This window comes from Palaemon carinicauda, chromosome 6, assembly GCF_036898095.1.
Source record: "Palaemon carinicauda isolate YSFRI2023 chromosome 6, ASM3689809v2, whole genome shotgun sequence".
NCBI classification, from domain to species: Eukaryota; Metazoa; Arthropoda; class Malacostraca; order Decapoda; family Palaemonidae; genus Palaemon; species Palaemon carinicauda.
Window position 1 is genome coordinate 151262288 of NC_090730.1, and position 18629 is coordinate 151280916.

Sequence of the window (18629 nt, forward strand, 5' to 3'; positions counted from 1 at the left end):
GTTCCAATTGTCGGGATAAAACCTGTCAATTGGAAGATCAATGTGAGGAATGCGTTGGGCTTTCGGAATTCGATTTTATCGAATTCCAAAAGTATACACGTAGGCTAGAGAGAGATAGAGTTAGGAGAAGTTCCTCTCGTTCTATTGAAATTTCCTCTCCTCATGCCCCACAACCTATTCCTTCCCCTGTAGTGGTTGCTCCTAATCCCCCTTCTGGCACTCAGGAACCTTCGATGGCTGATATGATGCGTGCCATCCAAGCTCTGGGTGAGAGAGTTGAGTCCTTGGCTAGTGACCGTAACCAGCTCATGGCGGATGTCAAGGAGCTGAAGTGTAAAAGTGCAGTGGGAAGTGTTAAATTGAGTGATAGTGTTGTGGATAGTGTTGCGCTTGAGGGTTCGTCTGTTCGTGCCTGTCGTCCTCCTAGTCCGGGACCTCTTGCAAGCTCCAAAGTCCAGGGGAGAAGCAATGTCGTACGACCAATGGGTTCGAGAGGCTTTAATCAGCGAACAGACGTTCCCTCCGTGGTACCGGGCGCATCTCCCCAAGATCGCCCCTGCCGCACAAAGACGAGAGAGCCCATTTATTCCTCGTCTTCGGAAGGTGTTTCTCGCAAGAAACAATGGACCAAGGTCTCACGACCATTAAAACGCAAGTCGGTCCCTTCCGCGCAAGTCCAACGGCCCAGCTGTAGCCACTGGGTCAGTTCGGACTCGCTGCAGTCTTCCGATGACTGCTCACCTCCTAAGAGAGGCAAAGCGGTACCGCCTCAGACAGTTACACCGTCTGTCGCCGCACCTGCTCCTGCAGACCCTAAGTGGTCTTTGCTGCAGAGCATACAGTCCCAATTAACGTCTCTGATGCAGGACTTGCGTGCGGAGAAGGTTGCTGCTGCACCAGCTAGTACAGCCTCTTGCCTACAACCAACCACACACTCGGTTGTGCGTCCTGTGGATGCTGAGGCGACCTTCTTGCGCACTCCAGTTGAGAGAGTTCCGCCACCCATGCGTTCCAGTGTGCCCTGCCAGCCGCATGTTGACGTTCAGCGACGCACGGAGCCTTCCGTTGACGTTCGTGAGGTACAACAACCGTCAGAGTTGTTTTGTTTTGACGCGGTGCGTCAACCTCCGCAACCCAGTGTGGTTGCCACTGCTCACCCACATCAGGCTAGACAGTCTGGAGTAGACGCTGTGCGTCCCCGCGCTGCTATGGTTGTTGCCAGCTCACAGACTGGGCAACAGTTCCATGACGTTGCGTCCGGCTCAGTCACGCATGCACCCGTGCGACCGGACTCAGCTAACCAGCCGTTACCTACTCCATTGCCGCTTCCTCCTCAATACTCGGATGATGGACTTTCTGATGATGATGGTGCTGCACACGTTGATGAACCACATTCGGATCTTGACGAGCCTAAGTCTACGCAACCCTCTTTGGACTTTAGGAAGGTTTTAGCACTGTTCAAAGAGATGTTTCCGGACCAGTTTGTGTCTGTGGATCCGCGCTCTCCTCCGTCAGAGTTTGTTTTAGGTATGCCGTCATCCTCGCCTGCCTTTACTAGACTCGTCCTCGCACGCTCGTCCAAGAGAGCTTTACGAGTGATAGGAGAATGGATGCAGTCCAAAAAGAGTCTAGGGAAGACAGCCTTTACGTTTCCCCCTGCTAGACTCTCTTCTAGATCGAGCGTCTGGTATGCCACGGGAGAAGTTCTCGGCTTGGGAGTTCCTGCCTCTGCCCAGGGCGACTTCTCAAGTCTTGTAGACTCTCCCCGCCGGCTAGCCATGAGACGCTCAAAAATATGTTGGTCATCTTCGGACCTGGACCACCTTTTGAAAGGGATATTTAGAGCCTTCGAGGTCTTCAACTTTTTAGACTGGTGTCTGGGAGCTCTAAGCAGGAAGATCTCTCCGACAGAGAAGGAGACTTCCTTGCTCATCATGTCCTGCATGGACAAGGCCGTACGTGACGGATCTAATGAGCTTGCTGCATCTTTCGTGTCCGGAGTCCTCAAGAAGCGTGAGAACCTTTGCTCTTTCCTGTCAGCTGGAGTTACACCTTGCCAAAGATCCGAACTTCTGATTGCTCCTCTTTCCAAGTGCCTCTTTCCAGAGGACCTGATTAAGGAGATTGCTGCTTCTTTGATACAGAAGGATACTCATGATCTGGTTGCGTCCTCTGCTCGCAAAGCCACCCCTTTGCCTACCTTGTCAGCTAGACCAAGGATGGACACTCCAGCGTCCCGATTTATTCCGCCCTTTCGTGGCAGAGCCTCCAGCAGAGGAGGTGCTCGTGCCGAAGGGAGACGTGGAAAGAAGAAAGGAACCAAGTCCTTTAAAGGCAGAGTCTGACTGCCAGCTTCTTCAGACAGCAGTGGGAGCCAGACTCAAGAACTTCTGGCAGACCTGGGAGAAGAGAGGCGCAGATGCACAATCTGTGAAGTTGCTCAGAGAGGGGTACAAGATCCCGTTTGTACGAAAACCCCCTCTAGCAACGTCTCCCATCGATCTCTCTCCCAGGTACAGAGAGGAAGACAAGAGACGAGCATTGAAACAGGAAGTGTCTCTCTTACTAGAAAAGGGAGCGGTAGTCAAAGTCCTGGACCATCAAACCCCGGGCTTCTACAACCGTCTCTTCTTAGTGGCAAAGAAGACAGGAGGGTGGAGGCCGGTGCTAGACGTCAGTGCGCTGAATGTCTTTGTCACAAAGCAGACGTTCTCCATGGAGACCACAAAGTCCGTTCTAGCAGCGGTCAGAAGGGAAGACTGGATGGTCTCTTTAGACCTAAGGGACGCATACTTCCACGTCCCCATCCACCCAGACTCCCAACCTTTTCTGAGATTTGTTTACGAAAAGGTTGTCTACCAGTTTCAAGCCCTGTGCTTTGGCCTAAGCACAGCTCCTCTTATGTTTACGAGGCTGATGAGGAATGTAGCCAAATTCCTTCATTTAGCGGACATCCGAGCCTCCCTCTATTTGGACGACTGGCTTCTAAGAGCTTCTTCCAGTCGTCGCTGTCTGAAGGATCTAAAGTGGACTCTAGATCTAACCAAGGAATTGGGTCTCCTTGTCAATTTGGAAAAGTCTCAAGTGGTCCCATCCCAAACTATTGTGTATTTAGGGATGGAGATTCACAGTCTAGCTTTTCGGGCTTTTCCGTCGGCCCCCAGAACAAGCCAAGCCCAGTTATGCATCCAGAACATGCTGAAGAAGGAACGATGTTCAGTCAGACAGTGGATGAGTCTGATAGGGACACTATCATCCCTGGAACAGTTCGTATCGTTAGGAAGACTACACCTCCGTCCTCTTCAATTTCACCTAGCTTTTTACTGGAAAAAGGACAAGACGCTAGAAGCGGTCTCGATCCCCATTTCCGAGAAGATGAAGTCTTGCCTGACTTGGTGGAAGGACAGTATCAGCCTCAGAGAGGGTCTGCCCCTGGCTGTTCAGACTCCCAACCACGTTCTCTTCTCGGACGCATCGGACACAGGCTGGGGCGCGACATTAGACGGTCGGGAATGCTCGGGAATTTGGAACTCGAGTCAAAGGACAATGCATATCAACTGCAAGGAGCTACTGGCAGTTCATCTGGCCTTGAAAAGCTTCAAGTCTCTCCTTCAAGGCAAAGTGGTGGAGGTGAACTCGGACAACACCACGGCTTTGGCGTACATCTCCAAGCAAGGAGGGACCCACTCTATGACGTTGTACGAGATCGCAAGGGACCTCCTCACCTGGTCAAAAGGTCAAAACATTTCGCTAGTAACGAGGTTCATCCAAGGCAACTTGAATGTCATGGCAGATTGCCTCAGTCGGAAGGGACAAATCATTCCAACAGAATGGACCCTACACAAGGATGTGTGCAAGAGACTTTGGGCCACATGGGGCCAGCCAACCATAGATCTCTTCGCAACCTCGATGACCAAGAGGCTCCCAATATATTGCTCACCAATCCCGGACCCAGCAGCAGTTCATATAGATGCCTTTCTCATAGATTGGTCACATCTAGACCTATATGCATTCCCTCCGTTCAAGATTGTCAACAAGGTACTGCAGAAGTTCGCCTCTCACAAAGGGACAAGGTTGACGTTAGTTGCTCCCCTCTGGCCCGCGAGAGAATGGTTCACCGAGGTACTTCGATGGCTAGTGGACGTTCCCAGAACTCTTCCTCTAAGGGTGGACCTTCTACGTCAGCCACACGTAAAGAAGGTACACCAAGGCCTCCACGCTCTTCGTCTGACTGCCTTCAGACTATCGAAAGACTCTCGAGAGCTAGAGGCTTTTCGAAGGAGGCAGCCAGGGCGATTGCTAGAGCAAGGAGGACATCCACCCTTAGAGTCTACCAATCGAAGTGGGAAGTATTCCGAAACTGGTGCAAGTCAGTATCTGTATCCTCGACCAGTACCTCTGTAACTCAAATAGCTGACTTCCTTTTATACCTGAGGAAAGAACGATCTCTTTCAGCTCCCACTATCAAGGGTTACAGAAGCATGTTGGCATCAGTCTTCCGTCACAGAGGCTTAGATCTTTCCAACAATAAAGATCTAAAGGACCTCCTTAAGTCTTTTGAGACCACGAAGGAGCGTCGTTTGGCTACACCTGGTTGGAATTTAGACGTGGTACTAAGATTCCTCATGTCAGAAAGGTTCGAGCCGCTTCAATCAGCCTCATTTAAAGATCTCACCTTAAAGACTCTTTTCCTGGTTTGCTTAGCCACAGCTAAAAGAGTCAGTGAGATTCACGCCTTCAGCAGGAACATCGGATTTTCATCTGAAACGGCTACATGTTCTCTACAACTTGGTTTTCTAGCCAAAAACGAGCTACCTTCTCGTCCTTGGCCGAAATCGTTCGATATTCCAAGCCTATCGAATGTGGTTGGAAATGAACTAGAAAGAGTCTTATGCCCTGTGAGAGCTCTTAAGTTCTATTTAAGACGAACTAAACCTTTACGAGGACAGTCAGAAGCTTTATGGTGTTCAGTTAAGAAACCATCTTTGCCTATGTCAAAGAATGCTTTATCCTATTTTATCAGACTGTTAATACGAGAAGCTCATTCACATCTGAGTGAGGAAGACCAAGCTTTGCTGAAGGTAAGGACACATGAAGTTAGAGCTGTCGCAACTTCAGTGGCCTTTAAACAAAATAGATCTCTGCGAAGTATAATGGACGCAACCTATTGGAGAAGCAAGTCAGTGTTCGCGTCTTTTTATCTTAAGGATGTCCAGTCTCTTTACGAGGACTGTTACACTCTGGGACCATTCGTAGCAGCGAGTGCAGTAGTGGGTGAGGGCTCAACCACTACAATTCCCTAATTCCATAACCTTTTTAATCTTTCTCTTGAAATGTTTTTATTGTTGTTTTTTGGGTTGTCCGGAAGGCTAAGAAGCCTTTCGCATCCTGGTTGATTTGGCGGGTGGTCAAATTCTTTTCTTGAGAAGCGCCTAGATTAGAGGTTTTGATGAGGTCCTGTTGTATGGGTTGCAACCCTTCATACTTCAGATCCTAGGGGTCGCTCAGCATCCTAAGAGGATCGCGAGGCTCCGTAAGGAAGACGTACTTAAAAAGGCAGAGTCATTGTTCAAGTCGACTTCCTTACCAGGTACCTATTTATTTTGTTTTTGTTATTTTGATAACTTCTAAAATGAAATAAAAAAATTCTTAGCTCATAATGATGTAAACATTTATTGCTGGTCTCTACCCACCCCCCTGGGTGTGAATCAGCTATTATAATCACCGGCTAAGTTAAATATTGAAAAATGTTATTTTGATAATAAAATAAATTTTTGAATATACTTACCCGGTGATTATAAATTAAAGGACCCTCCCTTCCTCCCCAATAGAGACGCAGTGGACCGAGGAGAAAATTGAGTTCTTTGTTTACAATGAGTATTGGGTATCTGGACGACAGATGGCGCTGTTGAAGTACACCCCCTACCTGTGTAGCGATCGCTGGCGAATTTTTTCCGTAGAGTTTTCTGTCGAGCAACAGAGTTGCAGCTATTATAATCACCGGGTAAGTATATTCAAAAATTTATTTTATTATCAAAATAACATTTTAATTAAATAGTTTGTTTTGATGCTAAAAAATCCTTTTTATACATTTACGCAAGTGTATTCAGTCTCCATATGCAGCCCCTTTCTGACCTGGGCACCCATTTATTTAGTTTTTCTTCAAGAATTCCATGTAAAAATATTTATTTCAAGATTCCCTATGGTGTGACACCAATATTTTATATAATTTCATGAGGAAAAGATTTGTATTCTAAAAAGAGGTCTTAACCGATATAAAACTCACTATTTTCACTTGTGAAGTAAATACTTGGGTAGAAATAACGTAGGAAAGTTTGCTTGGCCCGTCTGAAATTTCACAATTCTTTGTTGATACTAACATTCCATATATGAGGGACCATAACAAAATGTAGTGCTGTAAAACATATATCACAAATTGTTAAAAAAATCAGCAATCATCTTGAATTTGTCAAGCTTACAAATTTGAGACTGATCAACAGAGTTGGTAAACTTTTGACACTTGTAACGCATCTTACCCACAAAATAAAACTTTTGACACTTGAATCTCTACATACCCATTGGAAAAATAGGATTTATGTTTAGATAATAATGTCTATGAATATACTGTAGTTACCTTGGACCTCTATAATGCACTCCTATCATATGCTGCAGCATTAATTTTTTTTCATTACACCTTGTAAGAAGCACATTACTGTTTGCTCTAGCCTTAAGTCATTACAGGTACAAGTTTGCTGCATAAATGTAGGCTAGTATTTTCTTAAACTTTTTAATTTGATTAATGGGATAAATAGTTGTGTATTATCATGCTAGTTCATAAAATATGTTGTATTAATGTTATCCTCATTTATGTACGAGGGATGGGAAGGATGTAGACAAGTGAGCAAACCTAGTGGGTCAAGTGGCAAGTTTTATCTACTGTATTTGAGATTGACAGAATATTTTTTATTTATTTATAGTTTAGTTACTTGAAACAACATGACTACAGCATAAGTATAAATTAGCTTATGAAAATCTAGTTATGTTATGTATATAGACCAGGTCAAATGAACTATCTTTAAATATAATATTTCTCATTTCAGGTTGAAGAAAGGCTTGACACGTACATGAATGCTTTTGACATTGTACTTATTGATGACCAAACCATGGATATAGTGAACAGCATAGTAAATGTTATGACATAGTTTTAGGCTATAAGAAATTATTCCTGTAATGAAATAGGTTGTTGCAAATGTGCGTTAGATATTTTGTATGGTATTGAATTAAAAGATACGTTTATGATTACCGTAAAGTTTCCTACTGTTTAAATATTAGAGAAACAATATAGTTTCACACAAGTCAGGGTATTGTATCAAAAACAAATACAGTATACACTAGTAGAGGTTTGAGTTTAATATAGAAACTTGTGGCTTTATTTTTATAAAAATATACTAATCGTATCATACAGTAATAGTTATTAAAAACTTATCATTAGTATAGTAGAATAGAGCCTTTAAAGATTATAAACATGTCTTTTATTTATGGTATTTACGGTTTTATTTACTTTTGAGTATTTTGTAATAGGATTTTTAAATCATCCCTATAGTGTTACGTGTGAATGTAAATTGTAAGAGTAGAAATTATATTTTTTCATGTTCAGTAAAATTTTAGTAAGTTGTAACTGTACAATGCAGACATAAATTATGTATGCATATTCCAATGCACTATAAATTAACATTATTTTAGATTAATCAGTAACTGATGTTGAACAAATATTTTGTAAGACTTTATTCTATATACTGTACTGTATTGGTAAAAGAGATTCTTGAATCTCAAAATAATACAGTTGTGTTGTTTTGTACGAAAGAATTTTACGTGACAGTTTACGTTATTTTATGCTAGGTTAACTTGAAATTGTCACTTTCAACCAGTGATTTGCTTTTGAAGCCTTCACAAAATTTGACCTCCTAGCACAGCAATATACGCCACTGCACTATTGCATAAAGAATCCATACCATTAATTTTTTTTTCTTTTTTTTTTTTAAACTTTGAAGTCCAGGTTTCCTTAGTTATTTTATATTATAATTTTGTTTATTGACACGTTATATTGTTTAGTTAAAAATCGTCGATTGTTTTGCCTTTTAACCATGAGATTCTATATCCCTCTTGAAACAGGTCTACAATGACACCAATGATATGTGAAATGAATGGCCTCAGTTTATCTGCCAAGACCTGCTTCAACCCTCATTTTGTTGTGCACACATCCATTCCAGCAACCATATTATCCACATTACATAATTTGCTCCAGTCCAATTCCACAAAATTTATTTTAGCCCTCCCTTGTGTGTGCAAAAACTCCATTGTACAATTGTAATGAACCAATTGATGAGTTTTCTTTTCTCATAATTTTAGTTGCTAGTAACACCGAACAGAGGTAATATGTGATTTGAGTTTTCCACCAATTCTTAATAGCATTGTACATTTTCCCACTCACTTTTACATAAGTTTCAATATTGGGTTATTGTTTTGACTTTATAATTGATGTCCAAGCTTTTTCTTTGTTCTTTTCACTCTCTTTGTAAGTATATCGTGGAATGAGCAGTTCTGGGGGTATAGTGACCTGCTTTGTACATTATGCAACTTTGAGGGACTATTGGGCAAGTCTTCTTGTTCTTTATTGCCCTCCCTGGACAAAAACTTCCACCTCTTGTGCCATTCATGCTGTTAAACAAGAAAAGTACAAGTTGGTAGTAATGCATTGGAATGTAGTACCAAGACTGAAATATAATATGGAATGCAAACATCCAAAGTGCTTTCAGAGGTTTTCTCTTGACTGCTAAATGGGATTGTCACAGTCCCTTCCAGCTCCATGTAGCAAGGAACACTACCCTTTAACCTGTTAAGCATCCCCCGTGACCACCTCGTTGCTAACATATCATCATGCTTTTTTTGCAGTTAGCAGTCATTTCACTAATGATAGTTTTTCAAGTTGATATTAATTTCAATGCTTATAATTCGTATTTTTAGTTAAATGTAGGAATATTGATTAAATGATGGAATAACAATTAATACTATTTTATTCCAGAAGGCTACATAATACTGAATGAAAAATATTATACATCTATACATTATTATTCTTTTGTTATTATCAGACTTACCTTTTATTTCATCTAAAGCAATGCGCCTCCTCTTTAGGCTGCTCATTGTGAAACAAAACAAATCACCTTCTCTGCACAAACACTCGAAGCTCACTGAAAGGAAACCAGTTTTCTAACGTCGAGCAACATTCAGAAAAAAGTTACCAGACAGCAAATGTTTCCATTTACAGCTTACATATGCTGAGTGTTCCCAATTGGTGTTTCTATACTTACTATACGAGTAAAGGTATTATTACGGGACTGACGACTTGAAACAGGTGTTTAGCCATGAACGTAATATCCTGTTGAAGACTGTACAGAGTAAATTGTGGTGAACATATTATTACGTGGGTGGCGCTTAACAGGTTAGAGTTTTTTAGCGAGATGAAGACTTTGCTGCAGCAATATTTCCTCACAATGCTTCCCTGACTACAGAGCCTCAGCTATACATGATCTGCATTTCACCCCACAGCAAAATTTCCCTTCTTTGCATACTCGAAGTGAAGCTTTCCTGGCAATTAGGTCAGTGCATCTGCTTCCTTGGATTCTCTCTTACTTGGATTCTGTCAAGAACTTCCAAACAGCAGGTACCACCATCTTGAAATAAGAGAAACAGTAGTGTATAAAAACACCTCTGGTCAACACTGTACAAGATGAGATTGCCAAATGTCTCCTTGGTGGCTTCTTCCCAAAGGCAACTCATCCCTACTGGAAGCTTTTGTCTGTGCATGTTCTTTCTACAGAGGTTTCCCCTACTCGACAAGTTCTCAAGGCATATATCAACAGCAGAAGCCCAGCCTTAGGCGGCATCTTAAATTCTATATTCATTACTTCTCATGTGGTTTGTCTTTTTTCTCATTGGGCTATTTTACCCTATTGGAACCCTTTCACTTATAGCATCCTGACCAGTTCTGTTTGTTGAGCCGGACTCATTGGGTTGGCATTTTTCTTTTCCAACTACTGTTGTAACTTAGCAAAGTAATAATAATAATATAGCCATCTAAAAAAAATTGTCACGGATATTTTTAAGAAAGACTGGAAAAGTGTCTTCCTCTTAACCACCAATATATATATATATATGGCTATGCATCCCATTGAGAGCAGTTTTCTGTATCATGGTGTAGAGATGTAAAGCTACTACTCTGAACAACCAGGGTATGTTTGATCCTTGACTGAAAAAATTTAGACCATTACAGTAATAGGAGTAGCAGCATCTAGAGGCACAGCTCGGAAGAAAGGCCTCCTAAGAAGAGCAGACCATTAACAAACTAACTTGGCAAGTCCGGGCTATACTTTTTATGCCACTGGTTACTCGGACTTTTGAAGAAGTTAAACTGCCAGGAGTTCCCAGCAAAGTTTTATTCATTCCCAAGTATGCTTTGCAGAAGATTTGGATGAAGACCTCAAGGGGATCAATGAGTTCTTTCTTGTGTAGTGCTTAATTGAGGCTATATTTTAAAGACTGAGACCCTCTCTCAGCCATTGAAGGCATAGCCTCAGCAGGAAAGATCTTAGGCCTGGCTTTATGCACGTGCACAGTAAGGTTCTGCAGTTGTATTAAAGAGTTAAGTTGAAAGAGGTTACACAGCAAGATGGAAAAATGCCAGAACAGGTATAATGGAAGGCTAAAATGTTAGCACAGCTGCTGGCTTTTCAAGGTGGAATGTGCTGTACAACAGTTTTCCAGAGCAGTGACCCCTTTGTTAACACAACCAGACCAAATGGTTGCTAGAAGGAATTTCAAGGTTAGTTGGCAGAATCATACATTCTCTTGAAGATGGATTTGGCATAGTTTCATTATCCCTTTGGGGCTGCCAGGACTTTGGTGACCTTCATTTGTCCATATAAAATTCGTTTTGGGAGCCATTTTTCAGGAATATGGACTGTGACCAAGCCAGTGTAATTGGCATTTGGTGAGCATGATTTCTATGCTTGTGCAAGAACCTGCCCTTTCCAGGCGAGGTCTAAAATTTTCTACAAACTGGAATTATTAAAATGTTCCTTAAGCATAGGATATCAAAATAGGGTTCATGTCTGCACTATATTGGACACTTGAGATACACGCTGCTTTTTTTTAATTTAATTTTGGTGGTTCTAGCAAACCACGGTCCTTAGGCTACCTATTAGTAAGTGAAGCCTTAATCATTTTCTCCACCTCACATTCAGCCTCAGCAGGGGATGAAACTGCCACCAGAGTATTTGTAAAATTGTACCACCAGTTGTGTATCATTATAAGTGGGGACATTCTCATTTATTTTACTTTGTTGCACTTACTTCGGTTTTTTTGTATTTGTCTGTAACCCAATTGCCTATGACAAGCTATGGTCAATAATCTACAATACCATTAATTATGGGAATAAAAGTTGAACGTTTAGCAGGTCAGGCAAGGTAAAGCAAAAGCCGTCATATGTAGTTGATGCGGCTGTAGAGCAGTTTAACAATGGATGAAGTATCTTAAGATTAAAAAGTTTGTTTGGATGTAATCATTTGGGTAATTTACAGGTAAAAAATTTTATGCTAGCATATTTTTCTTTTATATGATCTATATCTAACATGGGGTACAAGGCATTCATCATAAGTACACAATAACTTAGAAATTGAATAGCAAATGTGTAGTATTGTATAGGAATTGTTAAAGATGATATGAATGTAAAAGGATTGAAACTAAAGTGGTTTACTTCTCTACCTAAAAAAAAAATTACACCAAAACAACACTCAAAGTGAACAATAAAAAATATTAAAAAGAATTTCCAGAATTACAAAACTTTCATTTCATTCCTCTAAAAATGCATTGTGCTCCAATATGACAAATTCGGAGATAATTTGTATTTTTCCTAACCATACAAACCTTAGCTATTTACATTGGGTTAACTTTTCGGCGTAGCTGAAATGACGAGCCAATAGTTTTTAACGAGGGTTAACTACCCCCGCGCTAGTTAGCGGGGGGTAGGGGAAGGGGTAGCTTGCTACCCCTCCCCCCCACACACCGGTGATTTGCTTCAATTCACTTAGAGGTAGGACTTGACTTGGGGGTCAGGGCTGGCGGGCAAATATGTGTAAACAGCTAAGGTTTGTATGGTTAGGAAAAATACAAATTATCTCTGAATTTGTCATTTGTTCCGTAACCGAAATACAAACCACGCTATTTACATTGGGTGACTTACCCCTTAGGAAGGGTGGAAAGTCCCTAGCCTTACTGACTTTGGCTTTGCCCGAGGGCTCCGCCTCCCAATGAGTAGCACTTGAGAAAAGGAGCCCCTGCACCTCACAAGTTCCTTGCTTCGCTAGGAACGAGTGGCCTACATAAGTTGTGTGTGGAGGAAAGAGCATGACTTGTCCTATGAAGTTGACCTTGAGACCTTTAGATAGGAATCCAGGATAGGACGTTCCCAATACCACCTCGTCAGGGTATGGGGGACGCGACAGTATTAAGCTTAATACTAGGAGCACAAAGAAGCAGGGGTTACCTGCAGAGGTCGAGGTCAGCTATGCGAAGACCAGGATGCTGCTTCCCCAAGAGAGGGAAGAATGAAGAAAGAAATAAGGGTCAGACAAACTCTTTCATTCACGCAGACTAAAACCGGGTAACAACGCCCTCAACCTACTGCAACTTGTCCATAAAGGAGCCTGAGGTTAGACCAGCTGTTGTGCAGCCACCACAGGGCCGATAGAAAACGTATCGAGGCTCCTGTGGGTCACGTCTTGCAGGTAGTGGGCTGTGAAGGTTGTTTGACGCTTCCAGACCCCAGCTTGAAGCACCTGCGTCACAGAGAAATTTCTCTTGAAGGCCAGGGACGTAGCAACGCCCCTGACGTCATGTGCCCTAGAGCGACGTGACGGAGGAGGGTCTGGATTCAAGGCGTGATAGATAACCCTTCGAATCCAAGCCGAGATGGTATTCTTGGTGACCCTCCTCTTCGTCCTGCTTGTGCTAACAAACAATGCTCGCACTTGAGGACGAACTGCAGCTGTTCTCTTCAAGTAATACCTCAGACTCCTCACTGGACATAGTAGCAGCTGGTCTGGGTCACTTGTTACAGAACGGAGACTCGCGATCCTGAAAGAGTCGAATCGTGGATCCGGCACTCCAGGATTCTGAGTCTTGGCAACAAACTCAGGGACGAACCTGAACGTTACCTCCCCCCATCCCCTTGAATGGGCGATGTCGTACGAGAGACCATGAAGTTCACTAACTCGCTTGGCCGAAGCAAAAGCGAGCAGGAAAGCCGTCTTCCAAGACAGGTGGCGATCAGAGGCCTGGCGTAATGGTTCGAAGGGAGGTCTCTTAAGAGCCCTGAGAACCCGAACCACGTTCCAAGGAGGAGGTCTCACTTCCGACTGAGGGCAGGTAAGCTCATAGCTACGTATGAGTAGAGAGAGTTCCAGCGAGGAAGAAATGTCCACGCCTTTCAGCCTAAAAGCCAAGCTTAAGGCTGAGCGATAGCCTTTCACTGCTGAGACAGAAAGAACTCCCGCAGATACACGAGGAACTCCGCTATTGCTGGAATAGTGGCATCGAGTGGAGAGATACCCCTCCCACGATACCAACCACAGAAGACTCTCCACTTCGCCTGGTAGACTCCTTCAGAGGACTTCCGCAGGTGCCGAGACATTCTCTCCGCAACCTGTTGCGAAAAGCCTCTCTCCGCGAGGAGACGCTGGACAGTCTCCAGGCGTGAAGCCGAAGCGAGGCCACGGCCTTGTGAGGGATGTTGGAGTGTGGTTGTCTGAGTAGCTCGTGTCGTGGGGGTAGTTCTCTCGGGAGCTCCGTCAGGAGCTGCAGAAGGTCCGGGAACCATTCCGCGTGATGCCATAGCGGAGCTATCAGAGTCATCGAACAGTTGACCGATAGTCTGGTCCTGTTGAGCACCCTTCTCATCAGACAGAACGGTGGGAAGGCGTACACGTCGATGTTGTCCCACCGTTGTTGGAAAGCATCTTGCCAGATTGCCTTGGGGTCCGGGACTGGGGAGCAGTACAGAGGCAGCTTGAAATTCAACGCTGTCTCGAACAGATCCACCGCCAGGGAACCCAACAAAGTCAGGACTTTGTTGGCTATCTGAGGATCCAAAGACCACTCGGTACTCACTATCTGCGAAGCCCTGCTCAGACTGTCGGCGAGCACATTCCTCTTGCCAGGAATGAAGCGAGCTGATAGTGTTATCGAGTGGACTTCGGTCCACCTCAGAATCTTTATTGCAAGATGGGATAGCTGCTGCGAAAAAGTACCACCCTGCTTGTTGATATAAGCCACTACCGTGGTGTTGTCGCTCATCACCACCACGGAGTGACCCGCCAGGGTCCGTTGGAACTGTTGAAGAGCCAGAAATACGGCCTTCATTTCTAGCAGGTTGATGTGCAGGTACTTTTCTGATTCTGACCAAAGGCCTGAGGTCCTCTGGTTCAGAACGTGCGCCCCCCCCCCCCCCCCTCCTTTTGACGCGTCCGAAAACAGTGTCAATTCCGGGGGGAGGACGAGAAGATCCACTCCCTTCCGCAGGTTCTCGGCGACCAGCCACCACCGCAGGTCCGCCTGTTCCAAAGGTCCTATCGGGACCTGTACGTCCGGGGAATCGGATCCTTGATTCCACCGGGACTTGAGCCGCCACTGCAGGGATCTCATCCTGAGGCGGCCGTTTGGAACCAGACGAGCCAGGGAGGACAGGTGACCTAAGAGACACAACCACGATTGGGCGGGAAGCTCTTCTCGCCTGAGGAAGGGTTCCGCCACCCTCCTCAGCCTTGCTATCCTGTCGTCTGATGGAAAGGCTTTGTGGAGATTGGTGTCTAACAACAAGCCTAGATAAACCAGTCGTTGGGACGGCTGCAGAGAGGACTTCTCGAGATTTACAACGATACCCTATCCTGGCAAAGACTCAGAAGCCTGTCTCGGTGTCGAAGAAGGGTCGACTCCGAGTCTGCTAGGATCAGCCAGTCGTCCAGATAACGAAGGAGACGGATGCCGTTCCTGTGCGCTCAAGATGAAATCAGGGTGAACACTCTGGTGAACATCTGAGGTGATGAGGAGAGACCGAAGCACAGCACCTTGAAGTGGTAGGTCTTGCCGTCTAGGCTGAATCTCAAGTACTTCCTGGAAGACGGATGGATTGGGATCTGGAAATACGCGTCCTTTAGATCCAGTGTGCACATGAAGTCTAGAGGTCTCGCCGCAAGTCTGACCGTGTCCGCTGTCTCCATGCTGAACCGAGTTTGCTTGACAAACTTGTTCAGAGCCGAGAGGTCGATGACAAGTCTCCAGCCTCCAGACGCCTTCTTTACAAGAAAGAGTCGACTGAAGAAGCCTGGGGAGCCGTCGACGACCTCCTGGAGAGCATCCTTCTTGAGCATGGTCTCGACTTCTGCCCGAAGGGCTAGCCCCTTTACTGATCCCATGGCATAGGAGCTCAACGACACTGGATTCGCTGTCAGGGGAGGTTGAGATGTTGTGAACGGGACACGATAGCCTTGGCCGATCACGGAGATCGTCCAAGCATCTGCCACCTGTGCACGCAACTTCGAAGGTATCCCCCCACAGGTGGACACGCGGGGGGACTGCCACTCCTAGCGTTTGCGGCCGCGGCCGCCCCCTCTATGAGTCTTGCCTCCCCTGGAGGACTTACCGCCCCTCTTCTCCCTGGCAGGAAAGGGCTGGGGCTTAGACACCACATTCTTAGCTGCCAGTGGCTGCTTTGGTGTCTTGCGAGGCTGCTGTTGCTGCGGAGCTGGAGGTTTATGGGGCCGAGATGTAAGGGCCCTTTGGAGGAGGGAGTCCTGGTTAGACTTCCTCCACCTCTCAGCTGTGCATTCCATATCCTGAGGCTCTAACAGATTCTCCCCAAGGAGGGAAGCATGCCTGAGCCTACAGACATCCACGGCGGGGACCTTCGGGTGGAACTTCTCAGTCACCGCATCACGCCGCTTCAACACCGAGTTGGCCCACAGGGTGGTAACCTGATGTGCCAGGAACTCGATGGAACGGGTTCCCGAGAGGAGGAAGGTCTCCAGGCCCTTCCTATTGGCCTCCTTGGATAAATCCTCGGAACACAATAGGATGCCCAGAGACCCTAGCCATATATCCAGCCACGAAGTGGCCTGCATGGCGCACTTCGCGACCTTCTCATGGCTCAGGATCTCCGACGCCGAGAATGTCACCTGCCGGGCGGATCGCTTCTCGAGAGGAACTCCCCTAGCAAGCTCTTCTACTGAATGATGGAGGGGAAGAGCGAGGCTAGACTCCCCCAAGATCTCAAAATACCTCCTCTGCTGGAGACAAGGAGGTGGGAGGAGTTTGTTCCCGGCAGAGGAACGACTGGAGGAAGCGAGAGCTGCGAGTTGAGCATTGGCCCTGGCTCTGGCACTCTTCAACCCCTGGGACCAGGGCAGAGCCGCGCTGGCCTTGGGGGGCTTCTGAGTACCGTACACCTGGTCCAGGACAGTGTCCTTGCCTTCTCGGGGGGAGATCACGGGGTCCATGAACCCGTTGAGTTGCCTCATCAGGCTCAGGACCTGCCAGAAGGCATGCTCAGATTCCTGCTGGTCTCCTCCCTGCGGACTGGCAGCCAAGTCTCCCGTCCCCGGAATCTCTTCCTGGGGAGATGCGTGGACGTTCTCCCGGGGTGCAGCTGGTTCCTGACGAATCCTAGAAGAGGACTTCGGGATTGTCTTGGAGTCCTTGGGTTCCCTTCTGGGCGGGATACACGACCCCAACAAAGAGGTCTGGAAGGCGCCCTCCGCGCGAGACGATTCCCCTCCACGAGGAGATGACTCCCCCCTTGGAGCCGAGGGGGAGATCACTGCCTCACTGGAATCTCCCGAAGACGGAAAAGCCTCGTCCTCGGGAGAAGGGGAAAACGCCTGCGAAGGGGATGGAGCCTTCCTGACGGACCTCTTAGGAACCAACTTCTCCCTGGGAGAAGTCACCACGAAGTCCACTCCTCTCCTTCTCTTCAGCAGGGGCGAGGCAGCCGCTGGCTTGTGCCCTTAATCGGCGAGTGCCGGCTTCATAGCCTTCGCTAACGCCCGCATCAGAGGACCAAACCAAGACTGCCGAGACACGGACACAGAGTCCGAAATTCCCGCTGGAGGGAAGGGATATAGGGCGATCATTCGGAGTGGACACCACTGGACCTGCCTGTAAAGAAAAGGGGGAAGAAAGTTGTACTGACACCTCTGATGGGTCTTCCCTATCCTGAACAAGAGACCTGCGCTTAGGCGGAGGCGATCCTGATTGCGGTCTGGCGACACGCGTCCCTGCTGCTGTCGCGGGCTGCGAAACCCGACGCGAACGGGGGTCGTGCTGACGCTCGCGCGTAGGCGAAACAACGGAATTGCGAGGATGTTGAGGCGCGGGCTCGTAATCGTGCGGAGACAAACGAGTGCGCGCAGGCGAGTGGTCGCGAGGGCGAGCTGGCGAGTGAGCACGTTGGCGAGGGAATGCGTTGGCGCGTGGGCGAATGAGATCGCTCCGATGACCGCTGACGATGTTGACCAGGAGACCTGTAGCGCATGGGAGAGCGATGGCGAGCAGGCGATCGGTGGCGCGTTGGTGAACGCTAGCGCGTAGGCGAGCGATGGCGGGTTGGCGAGCGATAGCGCGTAGACCGCGTAGGCGAGCTGACAGAAGGCGACCCATGTCTCTCCAGATCCTCTGGGCGATGGCGCGTCGGAGAGCACTTGCGCGCAGGCGATAGGTCACGCGGGCGGTCTGGAGATCGCCGATGTTCAGGTGATCGCTGACGCGCTGGGGACCGTTGACGCGCAGGAGATCGCTGATGAGCAAGCGAATGTTGATGCGTCTGTGATCGCTGGCGAGCAGGAGGGCGACGCGTGGAATCCTGTGGAGGGCGACGCGTGGAATCCTGTGGAGGGCGACGCGTGGAATCCTGTGAGGGCGCTGCCGGCGTGGTGCGCAGAGGCGAACGCTCACGAACGGGCTCAGGAACAGGAGGCGCGTGGGCGTACAGGCACTTTGGAAGTATGCGCAGGAGACCGCGAGCGTTGCTGCGCTGGAACAGGCTGACGAGCAGGATCGCGAGGGCAAGGAGAAGAGTCCTTGGTCACAACCTGAACCGAAGTTCTAGGTAGCGCAGGCGAGCGTGGGCGCACAGGGCGCGAGTCAGGAACTGGGAGCGCAGGTGCGCTCTGACGGGCAGGAGATCTAGGGTGCTCAGGGGAACGATGGCGCACTGGGCGCTCAACAGGAACAACAGGATGACCGATGTCCTCAGAAGAGCGCTGGCGAGAAGAGGGGCGACGATCATCAGGAGAGCGCTGGCGAACGGGAGAACGCTGGCGATCAGGGGAGCGCCTGTGTGCTAACACTGCAGGAGGGCGCGCAGGGGAACCCTGACGCGCAAGGGAAGAACCCACACCGTGGGAAGCAACCCTTTGCCCCGAAGGGACCATTGCCCGTCAGCTGACGAGGTCAGGCTGCTGGACGTCTGCACCAGAAACTGAAGGTCTGGAAGGCGTAGGAGACCGATCCCCAGAGAGGTC

At 47.1% G+C, this 18629-nt stretch overlaps 1 protein-coding gene across 4 annotated transcripts in view; it reads left to right on the forward strand.

Annotated features, from left to right (window-relative positions):
* The window catches only part of cN-IIIB (cytosolic 5'-nucleotidase IIIB), a 123506-nt gene extending 112723 nt beyond the window's left edge, over positions 1-10783 (forward strand). For all 4 annotated transcript variants that reach the window (XM_068375559.1, XM_068375561.1, XM_068375560.1 and 1 more), the window contains exon 8: positions 7101-10783. In XM_068375559.1, coding sequence (XP_068231660.1) covers positions 7101-7202 — 102 coding nt within the window. In that variant the 3' untranslated portion in view covers positions 7203-10783. The remainder of the gene's footprint in view (positions 1-7100) is intronic.
* Positions 10784-18629: the final 7846 nt, after the last annotated feature.